This window comes from Salmo salar, chromosome 27 (assembly GCF_965601325.2).
Source record: "Salmo salar chromosome 27, fSalSal1, whole genome shotgun sequence".
NCBI lineage: Eukaryota > Metazoa > Chordata > Actinopteri > Salmoniformes > Salmonidae > Salmo > Salmo salar.
In genome coordinates this window covers 7,518,761-7,540,719 of record NC_138317.1, presented here as the reverse complement: position 1 = coordinate 7,540,719, position 21,959 = coordinate 7,518,761, and the positions used below count along the sequence as shown (strand labels likewise).

The following is a 21,959-nucleotide window of genomic DNA, read 5'->3' as shown; positions in this document are numbered from 1 at the left end:
CTCTGTGGTCCCGTTCTGTGAGCTTGTGTGGCCTACCACTTCGTGGCTGAGCCATTGTTGCGCTTAGATGTTTCCACTTCACAATAACAGCACTTACAGTTGATCAGGGCAGCTCTAGCAGTGCAGACATTTGGTGAACTGGCTTGGTGGAAGGGTGGCATCCTATGACTGTGCCATGTTGAAAGTCACTGAGCTCTTCAGTAAGGCCATTCTACTGCCAATATTTGTCTATGGCGATTGCATGGCTGTGTGCTCGATTTTATATACCTGTCAGCAACGGGTCTGGCTGAAATAGTCAAATTCACTAATTTGAAGGGGTGTCCACATACAGTAGCTTCGTATATATAGTGTATGTTCCTAAGGGTTATCCTCTTAGCTTGAATAAATATATAATTTTCTTCCTTTTTTAAATTCTCTCTGTAGATGCCAAAACCACAAAGGGAGAAATCAACCTCCTGTCCCTCCTATCCACCTTTGATGACATCGTAGACTCCCAGCCCGAGGCAGAGGAGAAAGAGAAAGGACTCGGAAGCGGAGATGCTCTCAAACTACCCAGAACCAACAGCCTGGATGACCTGGGGATCAAGGTATTCAATAAATACTTTTTTTCTGTTTATTGATAAATAAAATCTACATCTAAAATGTAGTTTCCACTCTTAACTTAGCTTCTGTTTGTTATGTTCATATACTTAAAGGTGGTTGTTTATTTCCTCCTGTAGGACTCTCCCTCTACACCTGGGACCACCTCGACAGAGAAGAAAGATGGAGGAACGACCAAACCAGGAAAGGGCCATGAGGAGAAGAAGAGATGGGCTATCCCAGTAGACATCACCTCCCCTTGCGATGACTTCTACAAACGCATCCCCAACCCTGCCTTCAAGGTACTGTGATGTAATGACAAAATATGTTGGTGGTTTGGTAGATGTAGTTGAATATGTCGATGACCAATGTGTTGATTAGTCCCATGTAGATTAAGATGAAGCCTGTTCATTGACATTACCTGGTACCTATAAATATCCATAAATATTGCAGGGTTTTGTTTTACAGTTTTATGTCATTATTACACTCTATTCCCTTATTGGCATAGAGCCATGTTCATTCCACAATACTAATGTGATCCCCACCTCTCCCAGTATCCCTTTGAGTTGGACATGTTCCAGAAACAGGCAGTATTGAGGCTGGAGGCCCATGAGTCTGTGTTTGTGGCAGCTCACACATCAGCAGGCAAAACCGTGGTGGCAGAATACGCCATAGCACTCTCACAAAAACACATGACCAGGTGTGTGTATTTACATGTTTGACATGCTCTCTAAAATCTCTAATCCAACAAAGTAAAAATATGGGATTTTTTCAGATTTATACAAATGACAGATTTTATGACCTGTATCATTGAAATTAATGAATTGGAAATTGACTTGTTCCTGGTTTTCCATGTTGTGCCCATCACAGCCAATCACAACATGGTGCATCTAACCTCCATGTGTTTGCACCCTCTGATAGGACCATCTACACCTCCCCCATCAAGGCGCTGTCCAATCAGAAGTTCCGCGACTTCAAGACCACCTTTGGGGATGTGGGGCTGCTGACTGGGGATGTTCAGCTGAATCCTGAAGCCTCCTGTCTCATCATGACCACTGAGATATTGAGGTGATGTAATATATACATCATACAGTGCATTCAGAAAGTATTCAGACCCCTTCACTTTTTCCACATTTTGTTACATTACAGCCTTATTGTAAAATTGATAAAATAGTTGTTTTCCTTATCAATCTACACACCCTACTCCATAATGATAAAGCAAAAACAGTTTTTTAATCTGAAAATAAATTTTTTAAATATAACGTTTACATAAGTATTCAGACCCGTTACTCAGTACTTTGTTGAAGCACATTTGGCAGCGATTACATCCTCAAGTCTTCTTGGGTATGATGCTACAAGCTTGGCACACATGTATTTGGGGAGTTTCTCACATTCTTGTCTGCAGATCCTCTCAAGCTCTGTCAGGTTTAATGGTGAGTGTTGCTGCACAGCTCTTTTCAGGTTTCTCCAGATATGTTTGATTGGGTTCAAGTCCGGGCTCTGGCTGGGCCAGTCAAGGACATTCAAAGACTTGTCCCGAAGCCACTCCTGTGTTGTCTTGCCTGTGTGCTTAGAGTTGTTTTCCTGTTGGAAGGTGTACCTTCGCCCCAGTCTGAGATCCTGAGCGCTCTGGAGCAGGTTGTCATCAAGGATCTCTCTGGACTTTGCTCCGCTCATCTTTACCTCGATTCTGACTAGTCTCCTTGTCCCTGCCGCTGAAAAACATCCCCACAGAATGATGCTGCCACCACCATGCTTCACCGTAGGGATGGTATTGGCCAGTTAATGAGCGGTGCCTGGTTTTCTTCAGACATGACGCTTGGCATTCAGGCCAAAAAGTTGAATCTTGGTTTCATCAGACCAGAGAGTCTTGTTTCTCATGGTCTGAGAGCCCTTTAGGTTCCTTTTGGCAAACTCCAAGCGGGCTGTTGCGCCTTTTACTGAGGAATGGCTTCTGTCTGACCAGTCTACCATAAAGGCCTGATTGGTGGAGTGCTGCAGAGATGGTTGTCCTCCTGGAAGTTTATCCCATCTAAACGGAGGGACTCTGGAGCTCTGTCAGAGTGACCATCGGGTTCTTGGTCATCTCCTTGACCAAGGCCCTTCTCCCCTGATTGCTCAGTTTGGCCGGGCGGCCTGCTCTAGGATGGGTCTTGGTGGTTCCAAACTTCTTGCATATAAGAATGATGGAGGCCTCTGTGTTCTTGGGACCTTCAATGCTGCAGAAATGTTTTGGTACTTTTCTCCAGATCTGTGCTCCGACACAATCCTGTCTCGGAGATCTCCTGCCAATTCCTTCGACTTCATGGCTTGGTTTTTGCTCTGACATGCACTGTCAACTGTGGGACATTATGTGTGTGTCTTCCCAAATCATGTCCAATCAATTGAATTTACCACAGGTGGACTCCAATCAACTTGTAGAAACATCTCAAGTATGATCAATGGAAACAAGATGCACCCGAGCTCAATTTCGTGTCTCATAGCAAAGGGTTTGAATACTTATGTACAGTAAATGACGCATTTTAGTTTTTTATTTGTAATAAATTTGCAAAAATGTCTAAAAACGTGTTTTCACTTTGCCATTATGGGGTATTGTGTGTAGATTGATTAGAAAACATTTTAATTTAATCTGTTTTAGAATAAGGCTGTAACGTAACAAAATGTGGAAAAGAGGAAGGGGTCTGAATCCTTTCAAAATGTACTGTATATAGTTGAAGTCAGAAGTTTGCATACACTTAGGTTGGAATCATTAAAACTAGTTTTTCAACCACTCCACTAATTTCTTGTTAACAAACTATAGTTTTGGCAAGTCGGTTAGGACATCTACTTTGTGCATGACACAAGTAATTTTTCCAGCAATTATTTACAGACAGATTATTTCTCTTATAATGCACTGTATCAAAATTCCAGTGGGTCAGAAGTTTACATACACTAAGTTGACTGTGCCTTTAAACAGCTTGGAAAATTCCAGAAAATGATGTCATGGCTTTAGAAGCTTCTGATAGGCTAATTGACATCATTTGAGTCAATTGGAGGTGTACCTGTGGATGTATTTCAAGGCCTACCTTCAAACTCAGTGCCTCTTTGCTTGGCATCATGGGAAAATCAAAAGAAATCAGCCAAGACCTCAGAAAAAAAATTGGAGACCTCCACAAGTCTGGTTCATCTTTGGGAGCAATTTACAAACGCCTGAAGGTACCACGTTCGTCTGTACAAGCAATCGTACGCAAGTATAAACACCATGGGACCACACAGCCGTCATACCACTCAGGAAGGAGACGTGTTCTGTCTCCTAGAGATGAACGTACTTTGGTGCGAAAAGTGCAAATGATTCCCAGAACAACAGCAAAGGACCTTGTGAAGATGCTGGAGGAAACCGGTACAAAAGTATCTATATCCACAGTAAAACGAGTCCTATATCGACATAACCTGAAAGGCCACTCAGCAAGGAAGAAGCCACTGTTCCAAAACCGCCATAAAAAAGCCAGACTACAGTTTGCAACTGCACATGGGGACAAAGATCGTACTTTTTGGAGAAATGTCCTCTGGTCTGATGAAACAAAAATAGAACTGTTTGGCCATAATGACCATTGTTATGTTTGGAGGAAAAAGGGGGAGGCTTGCAAGCTGAAGAATACCATCCCAACCGTGAAGCACGGGGGTGGTAGCATCATGTTGTGGGGGTGCTTTGCTGCAGGAGGGACTGGTGCACTTCACAAAATAGATGGCATCGTGAGGAAGGATTAAATTATGTGAATATATTGAAGCAACGTCTCAAGACATCAGTCAGGAAGTTAAAGCATGGTCGCAAATGGGTCTTCCAAATGGACAATGACCCTAAGCATACTTCCAAAGTTGTGGCAAAATGGCTTAAGGACAACAAAATCAAGGTATTGGAGTGGCCATCACAAAGCCCTGACCTCAATCCCATAGAAAATTTGTGGGCAGATCTGAAAACGTGTGTGTGCGAGCAAGGAGGCCTACAAACCTGACTCAGTTACACCAGCTTTGTCAGGAGGAATGGGCCAAAATTCACCCAACTTATTGTGGGAAGCTTGTGGAAGGCTACCCAAAACGTTTGACCCAAGTTAAACAATTTAAAGGCAATGCTACCAAATACTAAGTGAGTGTATGTAATCTTCTGACCCACTGGGAATGTGCTGAAAGAAATAAAAGCTGAAATAAATCATTCTCTCTACTATTATTCTGACATTTCACATTCTTAAAATAAAGTGGTGATCCTAACTGACCTAAGACAGGGCATTTTTACTAAGATTAAATGTCAGGAATTGAAAATCTGAGTTTAATTGTATTTGGCTGAGGTGTATGTAAACTTCCGACTTCAACTGTACATATAACATTACACGTGATATCACACATTAACCCTATGGAACACTGTTTTTATACTGTCTAACATTCTAACTGAACGCATACTATGGTTATACATTGAGTCATGTAGGCTGACACATCAGCTTGACTAACATATTCTATCTCCCTCTCTCTCGTAGGTCCATGCTCTATAACGGTTCAGAGGTCATCAGAGATTTAGAGTGGGTGATCTTTGACGAGGTTCACTACATCAATGATGCTGAGGTAACAGAGAAGCCTCGCTGTCAAAACCTTCCCCTCTCACTGTTTTAGTCAGTCACGTGTCACTAAATCTCATTCTCACGTTTTCTTTCCCTCCCCTTCTGTCTTTCTCTCCCTCTTAGAGAGGAGTGGTGTGGGAGGAGGTTCTGATCATGTTACCTGACCACGTCAGCATTATTCTGCTGAGTGCCACTGTCCCCAACGCTGTGGAGTTCAGTGAGTGGATCGGGTACGTTGTCAACTATTGCCTACTGTCAACACCTGTCAACACCAAACCCAACGCATGTATGCTCGGAAAGACACGGTTAAACCATGCACGCTTGCTTGAGTACATGACCTACTGAGGAAAAACTCTGGACCCTAATTCTAGGCTATATCTAGGGCCCAGAGTATTTCTTGTTTAAGTCACATGGTTCGAAACAACTCCTGGTCCTAGTTAAAGTGCAGTAATAGCCGGTACGGTATGGAGCTTTTATAGTGTTCAGTGTTGTGCTTGGATTCTAGTATATAAATGGAACGATGTCTGAGCTGTGTATGGATGCTTCAGTTTCTCCGCTCCCTTCCTCTCTCCTCTCCAGGCGCATTAAGAAGAAGCACATCTATGTGATCAGCACAGCGAAGAGACCTGTGCCTCTGGAGCACTACCTGTACACAGGCAACAGCACCAAGACCCAGAAAGAGCTGTTCCTACTGCTGGACCCTATAGGCAACTTCCAAACCAAAGGGTACGTACACACACACGCACACACACACACACACACACACACACACACACACACACCTGGGCTCATGGATATGTTAGGGTTGTCATTAGACTTGGGACGATAAAACAAAAATGATTGATACCAACCGTTGGTGGTTTCTTTGTTTTTAAGGTACTATTCTGCAATAGATGCCAAAAAGGAACGCACCAGTAAACACGCCCAGTCCTTTGGGACGAAAAATGCATCTCAGAAGACTACACCCAACCAGGTACAGAATATCACACCTACTCACTCTGTCTCTGCCCCCCTTACCCTCTCTGTCACTCATTCGTCCTCATTGAAGCACATCTGTCAGTCTTTGAACATCTCCACTTTGCCATTTCTCCATATGCCATCTTCTCTCTGTATAATTTCTTTACTCTTTCCCTCTCCATTTTCTCATCCCTCTCTCCATTTCTCCAACAGGACCGGGCGGTGTGGCTTTCCCTCCTACACTCCCTGTCCCAGCGCCAGCAGACCCCCGTCGTGGCGTTCACCTTCTCCAGGACGCGCTGCGATGACAACGCCCGCTCTCTAGCCTCCATGGACCTCACCAGCTCGGGGGAGAAGAGCGAGATCCACTCCTTCTTCCAGAAGAGCCTGAGCCGCCTCAGGGGAGGGGACCGCCAGCTGCCCCAGGTAAGGGTGCACTCTGGCTGGGACCGGTTTTCTTCAATGTCTGGAAGAACTAAGACCTGCCTATCAAGTGTACTCATGTTCTACTGTTCTATGCAACCATCAACAATGCAATGAATTCGGCTCACATTGCTTGAAATGTATTATTCCCTATCATAGCCAATTGTAGCAAATAGATTGAACTGTTGGAAATGTGACCTAGGAATTGTTAGATTGTACATTTACATTTTAGTTGTTACTTTTGGCTAATATTAAAGATAATTTACTGATTAATTACTGGAATAATTAATTGATTTTATTAATTTGGTTATCCTATCCAGTAGTTATCATTAAGAGTTATACCATTAATCACCATCAACAATAGTCTAATCAACAGTCAATTTACTATATTCTCATTCTGAATAGCCGTCAGTTCCGGAACTGCAAAAACCCAGTCGCTCGCAAAGGACTTCAATGCCATATAATTCATTCAAGTTTTTTTTTACTAAACTAAACTTGTTGGAAAATGAAGTAGTTAAGAGATATGATATACTTTGGGGTACATTAGAGCATTTCCGTGAAGTGAATTCTTCCTCTGGTCCCAGCCCATCCCGATAGTGAACTCAGTCAGTTAGTCTTGAATGAGCATACAGTGCGTTCTGCACGATCACCTCTGGGATGATTGCTTCTGTCTTGAGTAGGATATGGTCTCGTCGATAGGTGTTTGGCTTCCAAGGAGATGTAGGTCATTCGTTCAACTGGTGTGGCCCTCCGCGAAGTAACTTGATCTACCAGTCTCTGTTTAAAAAATATATATATATATTTAATCTTTATTTAACTAGGCAAGTCCGTTAAGAACAAATTCTTATTTACAATGACGGCCTACCCGGGTCTCCCCTAACCCGGACGACGCTAGGCCAATTGTGCGCAGCCCTATGGGACTCCTGATCACGGCCGGTTGTGATACAGCACAGGATTGAACCAGGGTCTGCAGTGATACCTCTAGTACTGAGATGCAGTGCCTTAGACCGCTGCGCCACTCTGGAGCCCTGTTAGCAAGTCCTGTAGTTATATTCATATAGGCCGGGCTGATTAGGCCGGACAAGGTGTCACAGGACCACCCTGTTGATTCTGAGAATTCAGCACAGTTATGTCCATTGAGATTTCCTCATAAGTGTCCACAGTATGTTCCTACTATGCAGAAAACAGTCCAGAGGATGAAATATGTAGCATGTAGGTTCTAAACATGCTTTGAGTAAAATATACATTAAATTCCCTTTTAATGACATAGAAATATCAGGAGAAAACTCACAGTATGCTTCAAGTTATACCAACATGTTATGAGTCCTTCGGTTTGAAACGTGTTTAACTGTCGCTGGTGCAATTGCCGCTACTTTTCCCTCTTGTTAAAAGGAAAATCATAGCCTGACCCCCCCCCTCTTTCTTTGAATCTACATCCACGGTGCCTGAAAGTCTAGTTGGTAATCAACAGTAACACATGCAGGTCGTAAGATGGTCTGCTGATCGGCACAAAGCGTCTGTTCTTTGTCTCCTCAACCTCCCCAGGGGATACTCGGAGTCGTAAAACGGGGAAAGGGAGAGGGGTTTATGTTGTTCTTGTGATAGGGGCGTCTCGTAAGCTACTCAGTGACTGGAAGGGCTAACCCCCCTTTCACCACATCGATGCGTGCACAGGGAACATCTGCCCCTTCATCATTCATAGCTTGAGGGAGGCACTGTCGATAACAAAACTACTCGTCTTGGCCTGGAGGGTGCGTGATCCTCGTCGTGGGCTCTCGTTACAACAAAGTCATTTAGCAGATGGTCTTATCCAGAGCGACTTACAGGAGCATTTAGGGTTAAGTGCCTTGCAGCGACCATTCAGTTACTGGCCCAATGCTCTTAGCCGCTATGCTACTCGCCGCTTCACCTGTCTTGTTACCAACCCCTCCTCTGTTAGATCCTGTTGATGAGGGACCTGCTGAAGAGGGGGATCGCCGTGCATCACAGCGGCATCCTGCCAATCCTAAAGGAGGTCATTGAGATGCTGTTCTCACGGGGGCTAGTAAAGGTGAGTCTTATTGGTCCAATTTTTTAATCAGTGTGACAATTTGTCAATATCTTGAAACGCCATGTTTGATCAAAAGCCCTAACTTACATCCTCTACCTCTGTCATCAAATCACAATTTATTTAAAGTGCATTTAACGTCTTGACACACTTTACAAATGAATGTCTCTCTCTCAGGTTCTGTTTGCCACTGAGACGTTTGCTATGGGAGTGAATATGCCCGCGAGGACAGTTGTGTTTGACAGCATACGGAAACACGATGGTACCGGCTTCAGAAACCTGCTGCCTGGTAAGCTCCCTTCCTTCCCTTCCATCTTATGCGTTTATATACACAACTTCCTTTTCATTCATTCACTCTCTCTTTCTTAGTGTCTCTCTCTGTCGCTCACTATCACTCTCTGTGAAGCAGACGTAACATCAGCACTTTCGTTATGGCAAAAGGAAAAGTCATTTAATTAATCAAGGGCTTAATGTTTTTGAAGGCACTCTTGAATTAACAGCTGATTTGCACATGAATTCAAATGAGGAGGAGAATTTGAAACGGATAGAAAAGCTGAGTGTGAGTGCTTACCGGAAGTATTTTCATCTGATGCCACTTCAATCTCTCCCTCTCTCTCTCTCTCGCTCTCTCTGATGTTTGAGTGGAGAGGAAAAAATAGAATGGATGTTTTTCTACATGTTTAAGAGCTCTTAGTAACGTATGACCAGGGTTTCCGTTAGCCGGTAAATGGCAATAAATATAATTGTTCCGGTCAAATTGTCCGGGAGAAAAATAAAGTCCATTGCAAAATAAGGTTTTTTATTCGTTGATGGAAAACCAGTCTATGTGTTCCAACTTCAAAGGCAAATATACTTCATAGGCTAATAAATCCTCAAGCTGCTGGGTAATTTGTGTCGGGTGTGTGTGTTTCTAATTTTACTCACGCAAAAGATGCAAGGTCCTCATAAGGGATTTAAGCTGCCACCCTAGGCCAGATCAACATATGCCGCCCCTGTGTCATGTGTAGCATAGAGATTTGGAATGAATTGATAGGGTAGAGTAATGATGTGTATCATGCACAATTGGTGCATTTCAGTTTCCACGTATTCACATCGGAGAGTTGCAATCACTAGGCAGCCAACTGCCTGTAGTAGGAAACAGAGTTGTTATCAATAAGCCACGTATATCATACATGACACAAGTCACGACCCCACAATAGTTCAAATTACAATAACCATAATGTTTATTAACATCATCCAGTAGAAATGTTTATTTTAATTCGATTTTATTTACAATGACTAACCTCTTTTGCCAAACCCTCCCCTAACCCGGACGACGCTGAGCTAATTGTGCGCCGCCCTATGGGACTCTCGATCACGGCCGGTTGTGATACAGCCCGGGATCGAACCAGGGTCTGTAGTGACGCCTCTGGCCGCTGCACCACTCGGAAGCCTCAACTGTTAAAAAGAGCGAGATATCGTTTGAGCTTTGCCAAATTTTCATAATGGAAACCCTGAGTATGACTAACCTCTTTTGTCTCTGTCTCTGTCCCGGCTTGCTCTCTCTCTATGTCTGTAATCTGTAATCATGAAGTGCTTTGAGAGGCTGGTTATAGCACACATAAACTCCGTCATCCCAGACACCATAGACCCACTCCAATTTGCATACCGCCTCAACAGATCCATAGACAACACAATCTCTATTGCACTCCACACTACCCTCACCCACCGAGATAAGAGGAACACCTATGTGAGAATGATGTTCATTGACTACAGCTCTGCGTACAGCACCATTTCCCCATCCAAGCCTCATCACCAAGCTTAGGACTCTGGGACTGAACACCTTCCTCTGCAACTGGATCCTGGACTTCCTGACAGGCCGACCCTAGGTCGGTGAAGGAAGGCAACATCACATCCGCCACACTGACCCTCAACACGGGGGCCCCACAGGGGTGTGTGCTTAGTCCCTTCCTGTACTCCATGTTCACACACGACTGCGTGGCCATGCACAACTCCAACACCATCGTCAAGTTTGCTGACAACAGGACAGGGACCTGGCAGTGTGGGGCGGAACAGCAACCTCTCCCTTAACGTCAGTAAGACTAGGGAGCTGTTTGTGGACTACAGGAAGGGGGGGAAGCACGTCCCCATCCACATCGACAGGGCTGCAGTGGAGTGGGTCGAGAGCTTTAAGTTCCTCTATGTTCAAATCACGAAGAACTTAAAATTGTCCGCTCACACGCGCACAGTTGTGAAGAAGCTTTCATCAAGGCAAAGTGTGGCTACTTTGAAGAATCTCAAATATAAAATATATTTTGATTCGTTTTTTGGGTTACTACGTGATTCCAAATGTGTTATTTCATGTTTTCACTGTTATTCTACAATGTAGAAAATAGTAAAAATAAAGAAATACCCTTGAATAAGTAGGTGTGTCCAAACTTTTGACTGGTACTGTACATATACTCACTCCATCATTTGCTCACACATACATTTATACTGACTCTACACACACCCACTCACATACAATCATCATATACGCTGCTGCTACTCTGTTTATCATATCCTGATGCCTAGTCAACTTACACCTGTACATATCTACCTCTATCGATACAGTATCGCTGCACATTGTAAATATGCTACTGGAACTGACCCTGTTTATAGTATGCTTACTTACTTTGTGTCCTTATTTTTAAATCGCGTGCGTTTTTGTTCTACCTTCATTTTAGTATTACATTGTTATTGATTACTGCGTTGTCGTGGTTAGAGCTTGCAAGAAAGGCATTTCACTGCATGTGGCATTAACTTGAAACTTCTCTCTCTCGTGTTTGAGTGGAGAGGAGAAAATAGAATGGATGTTTTTCCACATGTTTAAGAGCTCTTAGTACTGTATGACTAACCTCTTTGTCTGTCTCGCTCTCTCTCAGGTGAGTACATCCAAATGGCTGGTAGAGCTGGTAGGAGAGGTCTGGACGCCACAGGCACTGTCATCATCCTCTGCAAGTCAGGGGTACATGACATGGGAGACCTACATGTCATGATGCTGGTAAGACTTCCATCAGAATGTACTGTTGTCTTCCATTTAATACCACTATATCAGTGTTATATTACAGTTTTTTGTGATCAAGTTTTTATAATTTTTTGGTTGACAGGACAAACACAAACTTAACAGATATTACAAAAATACACATTTATCCCCCAAAATCCCTCTCCACTTTCCACCTGCAGGACCCTATTACTTGAGTGCATATATCAAAGTAGTGATTTTAAAGTGTTGTAGTCCATATGTTAATATTGTCTGACTTTGTTCAACTTGAACTGTATGGTCCAATGTCCATGAATGAAAAAATCTGCTGATGTGTCAGAATGTGTGGGGCTTGCCATCGTAAGGAAACCATTCTCTTGGCTGCTGTTAGGCCGGCAAGCCAAATCCTTCTTTGCCTGTATGTTAGGTTCAGTGAAGTATAATCATTAAGCAGTAGCACATTGGAAGGACATGGGATGGGTCTAGACAAAATGCTTGATAATGATGAAGCCACCGATTGCCAAAACGAACCATATGAAGGAGGAGTACCCTGAGGGCAGAGCATACAGAGGGGTTGAATTTATGTTCATCTGAAAAAGTTTTTTCAGAGTCTCATAACTCATGTGTGCAAAATTGTAGTTGGTGATGTGGGTTTCTTGAGAATGTAATATTGGACCAGAAATTACTCCAGTTAATATCTACTGCTGGTATAGCTTAGGTATGGGCATTTCAAGTAATTTCACTATTTACATTTTGACACATATCCGGATAGTCAAAAAATGTCATTTTTTCCTTCCCTTTATTTAAACTTGGACACTTGTTTTCTGCGCACCCTGCACAACATGGGAGAGACTGCGCGCTGCAGCACGACGGGGGATCTGCAGGGGCTGGTGGTGTGCATGGGAGGGAGCTAGAGAAAAAGTAGCCACTGACTTGCAAATGCCATAGGTTATCTATGATCCCATCTGTCAAATCAATCAATGTAAAGAAGCTAGCTGAGATAGCCAGATGCAGTAGATGGTATAGAGTACAGTATATACATACAACATGCAATTTCAAAAATTGAACTGAGTTGCGGTTCATATTAGGAAATCAGTCAATTTAAATAAATTCATTAGGCCCTAATCTATGGATTTCACATGCCTGGGAATACAGATATGCGTCTGTTGGTCACAGATATCGTTTAAAAAAAGTCAGGGGCATGGATCAGAAAACCAGTCATTATCTGGTGTGACCACCATTTGCCTCAAGTAGAACGACACATCTCCTTCACATAGAGTTGATCAGGCCGTTGATCAGGCTGTTGACTCTGGAACGTTGTCCCACTCCTCAACTTCAATGGCTGTGCGAAGTTGCTGGATATTGGCAGGAACTGGAGCACGCTGTCGTACACGTCGATCCAGAGCATCCCAAACATGCTCAATGGGTGAAATGTCTGGTGAGTATGCATAACTGGGACATTTTCAGATTCCAGGAATTGTGTACTTGCGACATGGGGCAGTGCATTATCCTGTTGAAACATGAGGTGATGACGGCAGATGAATGTCACGACAATGGGCCTCAGGATCTCATCACAGTATCTCTGCATTCAAATTGCCATCGATAAAATGCAATTGTGTTCGTTGTCCGTAGCTTATGACTGCCCATACCATAACCCCACCGCCTCCGTGAGGCACTCTGTTCACAACGTTGACATCAGCAAAACGCACTCCCACATGACGCCATGTCTGCCATCTGCCCGGTACAGTTGAACCCAGGATTCATCCATGAAGAGCACACTTCTCCACCGTGCCAGTGGCCTTTGAAGGTGAGCATTTGCACACTGAAGTCGGTTACGACGTCGAACTGCAGTCAGGTCAAGAGCCTATTGATGACAACGAGCACATAGATTCGCAGTTTGTGAAGAAATTCTTCGGTTGTGGATTTCCACAGTTGTCTGGGAGGCTGGTCTCAGATAATCCCGCAGGTGAAGAAGCCGGATGTGGAGGTCCTGGGCTGGCGTGGTTACATGTGGTCTGCGGTTGTGAGGCAGGTTGTTCGTACTGCCAAATTCTCTAAAATGACATGTAGGTGGATTATGCTAGAGAAATTTACTTTAAATTCTCTGGCAACACCTCTGGTGGACATTCCTGCAGTCATCATGCCAATTGCACACTCACTCAAAACTTGAGACATCTGTGGCATTGTGTTGTGTGACAAAACTGCACATTTTAGAGTTGTCTTTTATTGTCCCCCAGCACAAGGTGCACCAGTGTAATGATCACGCTGTTTAATCTGCTTCTTGATATGCCACACCTGTCAGGTGGATGCATTATCTTGGCAAAGGAGAAATGTGCACTAAAACGGATGTAAACACATTTCTGCAAACCCCCCAAAAATTCTGTGTATATAATTTGGTCAAGACTATGCCCTTTCTTACCCTTGCTGTCTTTGTTTTGTGAATTGGATGAGATACTATCTCTGAACCCCAGGGTACTCCATAAGCACTTAGAGTAGAACAAAGCTGCAAATAAAAGAAAAATGAAGAACCAGGCCGATCGTATTGCTTTTCAAGTCTTGGTGATTTATTTATTTATTGTTTATTTTTTTCTGCCAAAAAGAATAACAGTTGAGAGTATTAATGATTTTTAACAATTCTACATAACTTTTTACAATGAAAATTGTTTAATAAACATCCATGTTACTTTCACTGATTAAACTGATATAAAATTTGACCTCTAAAATATTTTATTGAAATAAAATCTGCGACTCTGCTAACATTTGACAGTGATTTGGTGGTCCCTGGAGAGGACCCGTTTAGAAACCGCTGCTCTACATCAGTCAGTTCTTTTTTAGAAGTGTATTACTTGGCTTACTTAGAAAGGGATTGCTATTCTACCAAGGATATAATAATTAAAATCCCATATTTCCAATTTAAATCCAAAATCCCCCAATAGGTTCCATCTACCTTGCCCACTAAGTGCTCCGCCATTGTACAGAATATAGTCTGCGTCCCAATTGGCACCCTATGTAGTGCACTACTTTTGACCAGGGGCCCATAGGGAACTGGTCAAAAGTAGTGCGTTATGTAGGGTTTGGGAATAGGGTGCCATTTAGGGAAAAGCCATACATTCCTCTACGGTTGCTGCGTGCTAGATTGTATAAACAAGTGCCTCATTAAACTGTCAAGGGCCTTATTTTTAACCGACCTCTCTAATGTGGGGCATTTGAGTGGACTTTAATATGGGGCTTTGGAGTGGACTATTTCCACCCTGAATTGGTCCTCCTGTTGCTATACTGTAGAAAATATGATCAATTCTCCCTATTACCCTCTCGCTGCCCACTACCATTGTTGATCAATTGTTGGATCAGTCTTCGGATAAGTTGTTTTAGCCTTATGCTAACAGTAATTGCTCGATAGCAGTGGTAGCTAATCGCTGACTGTTAGTGTATAACTATGGGCCAAAGTTGTTCCTGGTCAGATCATCAGGGGAAAATGTACGCTCCTATAACAGTTGTTTGCTTTGCTAATTGCTGTCTAAATGATTAGAAATGCTCAACTTCATCCTCCGTACCTCCACCCTGTGTGATCTAGCACTAACCTTTCTCAATCCACTTTAAAAGGTTCCTGCTCCATTACCTCCAATTATTTCTATTTTTTTGTGTGTACAACATAAAAGTGACATTCATTTTAAATGACATCCATTTTAATGACACTTCTTCTTTGTCGCCCAGGGTAAGTGAGGGGGTGATTTTCATCGTTTCCTACTACAAAAAGAGTCTAAATGGATCCACCTCCTAGATATTGTCACTCCCCACGGATTAAACTAACAACTATAGCTAACTGTTTTCTCTAGTATACCTTCCCAGACTTGACCAGTAGCCTTTTGTGTTTTATTCCTTGTTCTTCTGACTTATTGATAATTGCCATGGTGTGCGTCTTGTTTTTTATTGATCGTGTCTTACGCAACAGTGCATATATTGTGTTTTACGCACACAACTCTAAAACATTATCCCTTTATGCACTTCCTGTACATCCCTGTGCGTTATTTTCCATGTTGCTTTTGTACACTGACGTGATCATGATTTGTGTATTTATGTTTTGTCTATAGTTTATTTTCCTGACATGACATTTACTTGCCCAATCTCTATTTCTAGAGACACGTCACCACTAGTAGTCGAAATGCGTTGCAGTTGTGCGTCCTGATGTACAATACTGACTGCTCCTATATGTATTATTTTGTAAATACTCAAAAAATAATGTCCTCTCACTGTCAACTGCGTTTATTTTCAGCAAACTTAACATGTGTAAATATTTGTATGAACATAACAAGATTCAACAACTGAGACATAAACTGAACAAGTTCCACAGACATGTGACTAGCAGAAATTGAATAATGTGTCCCTGAACAAAGGGGGGGTCAAAATCAAAAGTAACAATCAGTATCTGGTGTGGCCACCAGCTGCATTAAGTACTGCAGTGCATCTCCTCCTCATGGACTGCACCAGATTTGCCAGTTCTTGCTGTGAGATGTTACCCCGCTCTTCCACCAAGGCACCTGCAAGTTCCCGGACATTTCTGGGTGGGGAATGGCCCTAGCCCTCAACCTCCGATCCAACAGGTCCCAGACGTGCTCAATGGGATTGAGATCCGGGCTCTTCGCTGGCCATGGCAGAACACTGACATTCCTGTCTTGCAGGAAATCACACACAGAATGAGCAGTATGGCTGGTGGCATTGTCATGCTGGAGGGTCATGTCAGGATGAGCCTGCAGGAAGGTTACCACGTGAGGGAGGAGGATGTCTTCCCTGTAACGCACAGCGTTGAGATTGCCTGCAATGACAACAAGCTCAGTCTGATGATGCTGTGACACACCGCCCCAGACCATGACGGACCCTCCACCTCCAAATCGATCCCGCTCCAGAGTACAGGCCTCGGTGTAATGCTCATTCCTTCGACGATAAACGCGAATCCGACCATCACCCCTGGTGAGACAAAACCGCGACTCGTCAGTGAAGAGCACTTTTTTCCAGTCCTGTCTGATCCTTCGACGGTGGGTTTGTGCCCATAGGCGACGTTGTTGCCGGTGATGTCTGGTGAGGACCTGCTTTACAACAGGGCTACAAGCCCTCAGTACAGCCTCTCTCAGCCTATTGTGGACAGTCTGAGTACTGATGGAGGGATTGTGCGTGTCGCGCAGGTGTGATGTTCGGATGTACCAATCCTGTGCAGGTGTTGTTACACGTGGTCTGCCACTGTGAGGACGATTAGCTGTCCGGCCTGTCTCCCTGTAGCGCTTTCTTAGGCGTCTCACAGTACGGAATTTATTGCCCTGGCCACATCTGTAGTCCTCATGCCTCCTTCCAGCATGCCTAAGTCATGTTCACGCAGATGAGCAGGGACCCTGGGCATCTTTCTTTTGGTGTTTTTCAGAGTCAGTAGAAAGGCCTCTTTAGTGTCCTAAGTTTTCATAACTGTGACCTTAATTGCCTAACCGTCTGTAAGCTGTTAGTGTCTTAACAATTGTTCCGCAGGTGCATGTTCATTAATTGTTTATGATTCATTGAACAACCATGGGAAACAGTGTTTAAACCTTTGACAATGAAGATCTGTGAAGTTATTTGGATTTTTACGAATTATCTTTGAAAGACAGGGTCCTCAAAAAGGGGCTTTTTTTTCCTCTGATGAGTTTATATTCTGTAAGTAGTTCACTAAAGTTTAATGCGACGTTCTAGGGGAAGCCCACAGTGCTGCAGTCCCAGTTCAGGCTGACCTACACCATGATTCTCAACCTGCTGCGTGTGGAGGCCCTCCGTGTCACGGACATGATGAGGAGGAGCTTCTCTGAGAGCCACAGAGACACACAGGTACTGTGCTACATTACCCACAAGCACTTGGGGCAAAAGACTAGAGATAATGCATGACACGACAGTTGAGGACTACCAGTTTTAAAAATTGGTAGTCCTCAACTGAATGGTTCTTAACTGAATGGTCAAAGGACCGTTCAGCTTTTGATGGAAGGAGTCAGAACAGAAATATTGTCCGTAATATTCATATTTAATGTCACGTTTATTCATGCTTAATGAGGATCTACATTAATCTACATTCCTTTTAGATTTTATTTTACATAAGTACTTTACATACTTTACATAAGTATGAGAGGGGTTGGGTCCAAAAAAAAAGCAGAAGACAAATTTCCAGCTCATATGATCTAATAAAGGTGTATATTTTCCTCCTCTCTTTCTCTCAGGCCCATGAGCAACAGATAGGTCAATTGAAACAGACTCTGTCCTCTCTTCCTCCTCTGGACACGGAGGGGCAGCTGTCTGACCTGCTGCCGTACTACTACACTGTCACTGAGCTACGCATCACCGCTGAGGCGCTGCAGGTACACACACAACATACTGTAGAGGCACGCACTCACAAAGATACGTGCTCGCGGGCACACACTTACGTATGTGTAACACACACACACGGTCTCAAAACACTCAAGCTCAAACCACATCACAAAACGACTCAATATAATTGATTGTGCAAAAGTGTCAATCTGAAGAAGAAAAAAAAATACAGCATCACGATGATTTGCTAATTGTCCATCTTTCAGTGTGCAGTTCTGGGGTCCGTGAATGGGTTGAAGGCTCTCTCCGTGGGACGAGTGGTAGTGGTCAACAACAAACAGCACTTCAACGCCCTTGGAGTCATCCTACAGGTGTGTTTGTCTGTGTGTCTGTGTTTCTGTGTGGGTGTGTGTTTGTCTGTGTGGGTGGGTGTGTGTGTCTGTTTGTCTGTGTGGGTTTGTGTGTGGACTGCTTTTTAAGTTGACAAAGGCATGTAATGCAGTTATCGTTCTCACTTCTCCTCTCGTCAATTCTTTAATATCTCTCCCAGGTGTCTAGCGACTCAGTGAATCGTACGTTTACTGCTCTCGTCATCTGTGAGAAAGGCAACGAGGAGGGAGGAGGGGACAACCCCAACGCCAGTGCCTTCCCCCACCTCTACAACACTGCCCTCTTTCTACCTGAGGGTCAGTCCATGCACACCTTTATTCATGGAAACGCACACGGATTGATGCTCGACTTCTCCCTGTTAGAGACATACACATTTACCAATAAAGACACAACACACACACAGCTGCCTAAACACACACACACACACACAGCTAAGTGAACACACACACACAGCTACCTCAACACGCACACATGCTAACACTAACTAACAAGCCCACGTACGCTTCAACAGAATAACCAATAACGAGTGTGCACATTCTATATGATCCGCTGATAGGTCCCTGCAGTCACACGGTCCAGAAGCTGAAGCTACAGGACGTGTCAGCCATCACAGTCAAGACCCTGAAGGTGATCCCTGACCGAATCATCGACAACTACAACAAGAGGCAGCAGCCGCGCTTCAGGTGTGTGTGTCCGTGTGTGTGTGTGTGTGACAGTGTGGGACAATTTGTGTGTGTACATTCATGCATTATCATGGAGCGTATACAGTATGTTTCCGCCTTTTTGCACATTATGGCTCCACTAAGCCCACATAGCCATGTTTTATCTATGCAAATGAGGGGTTTATATGTGTGATGTCTTCCATCTGCCTTTATTTTGTGAAAGGCACTCTACATATCATTGAATGCACAGAAATAAAGAGCCACCACTCTTGAGTCTATTTTCATCTTTCTCTCCTTCCTTCCATCCTTTCTCCCTCCCTCCCATTTCTCACAGGCTTGATCCTCCGGGCCAAGCCATCTCCACGGCAACCCAGGAGCTCCTGCGATTGGCGGAGGCCAACCCAGGCGGGGTGGTGACCCTTGACGCGGTGAATGACCTCCAGCTGAAGAGTGTGGATGTGGTGGAGGGCACCATGAGGCTGCGCGTGCTGCAGGACAGCCTCAAAGACTTCAACTGCATCCACTCACCCACCTTCTCAGAACAGGTGTGTGTGTGTGAGTGTGTGTGTCACTTCCAAACACTGACCTGATATTGCCGTAATGAAGTTGGAGCACTCATATAATGAACAGAGACAGGTCTGACAGACTGTCTCCACACCCCTGCGTCTTCCTCTGTCTTCCTCTCTTTCCGTCTATCTTTTCCACTTCATTCTCCCTTTCCTTCCTTCTTTGTTTCAATCTATGGTCTAGGACAAAGGGTGTCAAGAGTAGGAGTTCTGAAATAGGATCTGTTATTGTCTTTTTGATCATAATGAATTAGATTACATGGACAGGGTCGACCTGATCCTAGATCAGCACTTCTACTCTGAGACTCTTTATGAATACAAGCCCTTTTTATACTGCTTTCTAATAGTGATTATGTCAGACTGTAATTTATTTGGGCCTGCACCATTGTTTCCGGTAATAGCCGGCTTTTGGTCGATTAAAAAAAATATCAAAAGATGCGAAATAAAAATGGTGCCGGCCAATTGTTCGAAAAAATAATAATCCCTTTGCGAAATTATGCATTTTAGCCTATTCGTTGATTGAAATACAAGTCGATGTAGCGCAAGAATTCAAACAGCTGTTTGTTGCTGCTGGAGTGAAATGTGTTTTAATGTGCGCATTGCTGCGCTTATAATGTCAAGAAATAATAGTTTATCAACATTTTATGTTTAAACGTTCTGATCTGCTGCATGAACCTCATTGCTTTTTAAAGTTTTTGGGAATGCAGCCTAGGCCTACTGGTTAAATGAATTTGGGATCTATTGTCCCACAACTGTCCCAGAGTCTGTTTGGAATAGGCTTTCTTTCTCGCACAGAATGACAAGCTGACCAATAGAATAGGTTCACTTTTCTACTATGGGGGATAGTAGGTTGACATAGGCTAGTGTTTTTGTTGTTCGTTACTCGTCTTGTTGGCTGAGGAAAAGTAAATGTGGGCAGTTATTCTAATGTAGGCGGCGTGTGGGTTTGAAGTTTGGGGAAGCTAATTTTCACCATTTAAAATAATAAAGGATTGCTCGCATTTGCAGACTTATGTAAGATCAACTACTACTCGTAATGTGATGATTAGATTGGATCGTCATAATTTAGGCTAATAATATAACTTAATTACTGTTCACAAAAAAGACTGTTCAATGCAGCTCGAAGTTGCATAGAGTAGACTATATCAGATAGCCTATATTTTTTTCTATTTTCTTTGCACAAGACAATGTTGGCCTTTTTATAAGCACATTTCATGCAATTCTACTTCACTTTATATGACTGAAGACATTATGGGGTATTGTGTGTAGATTGATTAAAATGTGACAAATTACAGGGTGCCTACTCTGCTGACACTGACAGATCAATAAAAACGACGTTGTCTGATTCACATATTTGGCTTACAAAAAAGGGAGACAAAAATACAATATGACGTCCATCTAACCTGGAGGAGGAAATGATTGTCCAAAAACACTGGCACTGAGAGCAATAACAGTGAATATGCACACTCACTGGGCAAATGGCTGATGTTCTCCACTGGTGCCAATAAGATGGGTTACGTTTCGCTCAATTAAGTTGAGAATTTTGATAACTTAACGTCAGATTGGAGTCTTTTCGTTGTCTTCTCTTTACAGCAATAGCCATTTGTTTTCCAAACTGTTTTTGCGAGATGATATTTTGAAATATCGCGATATGCCTGGCTGGGTCTCTCTGCTTTTCACTCAGTCGCAACTCAACAGTCACCTGTTTGGTATTTCTTGCGCTATGTCCAAATTGCGGGCCCTTCTGACTGTAGGCGATGTGATTTAAAACAATTCACAGCTTTAAATTTGTTTTGAGGAAGCTAATGATCCTCTGTGGCCAAATCATGCTTTCTGTATTTCTGTATAGACAGGAGTAAGTTTATACAATTAGTCCATTTTTTGGAATGCTTCCGTTAGCCTTGTTCTAACATCTTTAAATTACTTGTCGGAATTCAGTAAGAATGACGCACGCCGTTGCATCCGAGTTGCATGTCCTGTTAAGATGAATTACCATAAACTAAATGGGATTTCTGTCATTCTGAGAACCCGTGGATGAACGCCCTAATCAGGTTACGCAACCAGTGCATATAGTCCAGTAAATTAAAATGCTGCCGGTCAAATGTCCTAACGGGAACCCTGACCTGCACTAAGCATTGTAAAACTAAGCCTTGTTAGATATTTTCCTGCCTTGTTCAGTGGCCAACTCTGTGGCCTTTTGGTTAGTGTCGGCCCTGAGATTGGAAGGTTGGGAGTTCGATCCCCAGGAGAGTCATACCAAAGACTGTAAAAATGGGACCCGCTACGTCTCTGACTGGCACTCCGCATTAAGGAGATAGATTGGGGGGCCAGGCCCTGTGATAGACTAGCGAAGTACTTGCACATCAAGCTGCATCACGCTACAGAAACAGGAGATAGGCTCCAGCTCCTCTCGTGCAAGGCTACTTA

The 21,959-nt window shown here is 43.4% G+C and overlaps 1 protein-coding gene across 1 annotated transcript in view; it reads left to right on the top strand.

Moving 5' to 3' along the window:
• The window catches only part of LOC106588514 (superkiller complex protein 2), a 44,580-nt gene that overhangs the window by 7,905 nt on the left and 14,716 nt on the right, over positions 1 to 21,959 (top strand). The window contains exons 8-25 of the mRNA XM_014177624.3: positions 424 to 587; positions 720 to 881; positions 1,134 to 1,279; positions 1,501 to 1,647; positions 5,088 to 5,172; positions 5,292 to 5,398; positions 5,748 to 5,894; positions 6,045 to 6,141; positions 6,339 to 6,551; positions 8,488 to 8,598; positions 8,773 to 8,884; positions 11,499 to 11,617; positions 17,312 to 17,443; positions 17,827 to 17,964; positions 18,181 to 18,285; positions 18,465 to 18,600; positions 18,861 to 18,987; positions 19,301 to 19,511. Coding sequence (XP_014033099.3) covers positions 424 to 587; positions 720 to 881; positions 1,134 to 1,279; positions 1,501 to 1,647; positions 5,088 to 5,172; positions 5,292 to 5,398; positions 5,748 to 5,894; positions 6,045 to 6,141; positions 6,339 to 6,551; positions 8,488 to 8,598; positions 8,773 to 8,884; positions 11,499 to 11,617; positions 17,312 to 17,443; positions 17,827 to 17,964; positions 18,181 to 18,285; positions 18,465 to 18,600; positions 18,861 to 18,987; positions 19,301 to 19,511 — 2,459 coding nt within the window. The remainder of the gene's footprint in view (positions 1 to 423; positions 588 to 719; positions 882 to 1,133; positions 1,280 to 1,500; positions 1,648 to 5,087; positions 5,173 to 5,291; positions 5,399 to 5,747; positions 5,895 to 6,044; positions 6,142 to 6,338; positions 6,552 to 8,487; positions 8,599 to 8,772; positions 8,885 to 11,498; positions 11,618 to 17,311; positions 17,444 to 17,826; positions 17,965 to 18,180; positions 18,286 to 18,464; positions 18,601 to 18,860; positions 18,988 to 19,300; positions 19,512 to 21,959) is intronic.